This window comes from Chiloscyllium plagiosum, unplaced genomic scaffold, assembly GCF_004010195.1.
Source record: "Chiloscyllium plagiosum isolate BGI_BamShark_2017 unplaced genomic scaffold, ASM401019v2 scaf_1927, whole genome shotgun sequence".
NCBI lineage: Eukaryota > Metazoa > Chordata > Chondrichthyes > Orectolobiformes > Hemiscylliidae > Chiloscyllium > Chiloscyllium plagiosum.
The window spans coordinates 315-2,115 of NW_025203382.1; the positions used below are offsets into that span (position 1 = coordinate 315).

Here is a 1,801-nt window from a genome sequence, read left to right on the forward strand (position 1 = left end):
CGTCCAGAATTGAGGCAAATTGTCCCGTCCCTGATCCCCCTCGCGACGTTTTAAACAAAACGAACACAACGGAGCTCGTCGGGATGGAAGGGAAGATGTAGAGAGCCTGTGACCAGGGGGAGGGTGCATGAAATCAAAATGGCGACCGCTCACTGAAAATCACGTGCCTGAACCTGATTGTAAATGGACAAATTATTTCACCGTGACTTTGTCCCAAAAAGCACAGGTTATATAATATAAATATTTACAGGGTGTTCTTCTCTCTGAAAGCAAATTGTTCCTTTTCTTTTGTTTAAAAAGACAAAATAAAAAGGGAAGTCTGGAGCAGTCCAGGTTGGGTGGATCGCACGGAGGTGAGGGCGTGGGTGAGGCGCCAACAGTCCGCCATCTTGCCAAACGCCGGCCCTCCTCGGCGGCCATTATCTGGAGTCGCGGTCCTTGTGGCTGTAGGCGGACAGCTCCCGGAGCTCGGAGGCCAGGAGGGGGGTGACGCGGTGAGGCGGGGTGCCAGGCCGGGCCGACGAGGAGATGAGGGGGGGCGGCGCCCCCAGCCCGGCCATGGGGGAGGTCTTGCTGAGCAGGCCGCCCTGAGGGACCAGGCCCGAGGGGCTGAGGCGAGGGTAAGGGTGAGGAGCAGGAGGTGGCGGGGTGGCCGTCGCTCCCGGAGGCGGAGGCGGGTGGTGGTGATGATGGTGGTGGTGGTGATGGTGGTGAGGCGGGGGTGGCGGGGGCACCAACAAGCCCAGGAGCTGCGCCCGCTGCTCGTACTCCTGCAGGAGGGCCCCTGGCGCTGCGGCGGCGGCTGAAGCTGAGGTGGCGGCGGACTCAGGCTCCCGGCGCCCGTACTCCCGGAGCGTGGCCCTCTCCCGGTAAGGCCGGGGGTCCGCCTCGTAGAAGCGGGTGCCGGCCGGAGCCACCCCGGCCAGCTCGGGCGCCCGGCAGCCCTCGCGCCAGGCCTCGCGGTAAGGCTCCCAGGTGTAGGGGCCCAGGCGCTCGGGCGCCGCGGCGGGCACCCCCACCCCCAGGAAGGGCCCGTGCAGCACCCGGCTGGCACCCCGCTCCAGGGCGCCACCCAGCTGCCCGATTAGGGCCAGCGGCACCGGGTGGAGAGAGCCAGGCAGGTGGGAGCGAGGGGGGAGCTGGGCGGGCGGCTCAAAGCCCACCGGCTCGTGCTGCTGGAGCTCGGCCTTCACCCTCACTTCGTGCCGCTTGGCCAGCTCCCGCAGCAGGCTCGGCTTGGCGCCCTCCTGCACCGCGGCTGACGAGGAGGGGGTGCCGGCACTGGAAGAGGACGAGGAGGAGGGTCCGGCGCAGGAGGACGGCCGGGAGAACGGCGAAGGGTCCCGGATCGCTGCAGCAGCGGCCCCCAACTCCTCCCCGGGCCTCCTGGCCGGCAGGCGGCTCTCCTCGGCAACATCCCGGATCCGCCGCTCCTGTTTGAAGTGCTCCCGGGAGCTCTCGGCACGTTCCCGGTCACGGCCTGGCCCCCGCAGCTCCCCCCCTGCGCTGCTCCTGAGCACGCTGCGCGCCGTCTCCTCGTCCAGCTCCTCCTCTCGCGGTGTGCCCGCCGCGCTCCCACTGCTCACCATCTTCAGGGGGGCGGCCGGAGAGATGCGGGCCGAATAGCGGGCGTACACGGTTTCCCTGCAGACGGTACAATGCTCTGAGTTAGTGACAGCGCACAGCGAGGCAGGGGGGAGAGAGCATCGATAGAGGGGCCAGGGCACAGGGGAGGGCACGGGGGGAGATAGGGAGGGCAAGGGGGGAGAGAGGGAGGGCATGGGGTAGAGAGGGAGAGCAC

The 1,801-nt window shown here is 67.5% G+C and overlaps 1 protein-coding gene across 1 annotated transcript in view; it reads right to left on the minus strand.

Moving 5' to 3' along the window:
* Positions 1–207: 207 nt before the first annotated feature.
* LOC122546284 (autism susceptibility gene 2 protein homolog) overlaps positions 208–1,801 on the minus strand; it is a gene marked incomplete at its 5' end in the record, with an annotated part of 7,201 nt that continues 5,607 nt past the window's right edge. The window contains one exon of the mRNA XM_043685056.1: positions 208–1,644. Within this exon, the coding sequence (XP_043540991.1) occupies positions 420–1,644 (1,225 nt within the window). The remainder of the gene's footprint in view (positions 1,645–1,801) is intronic.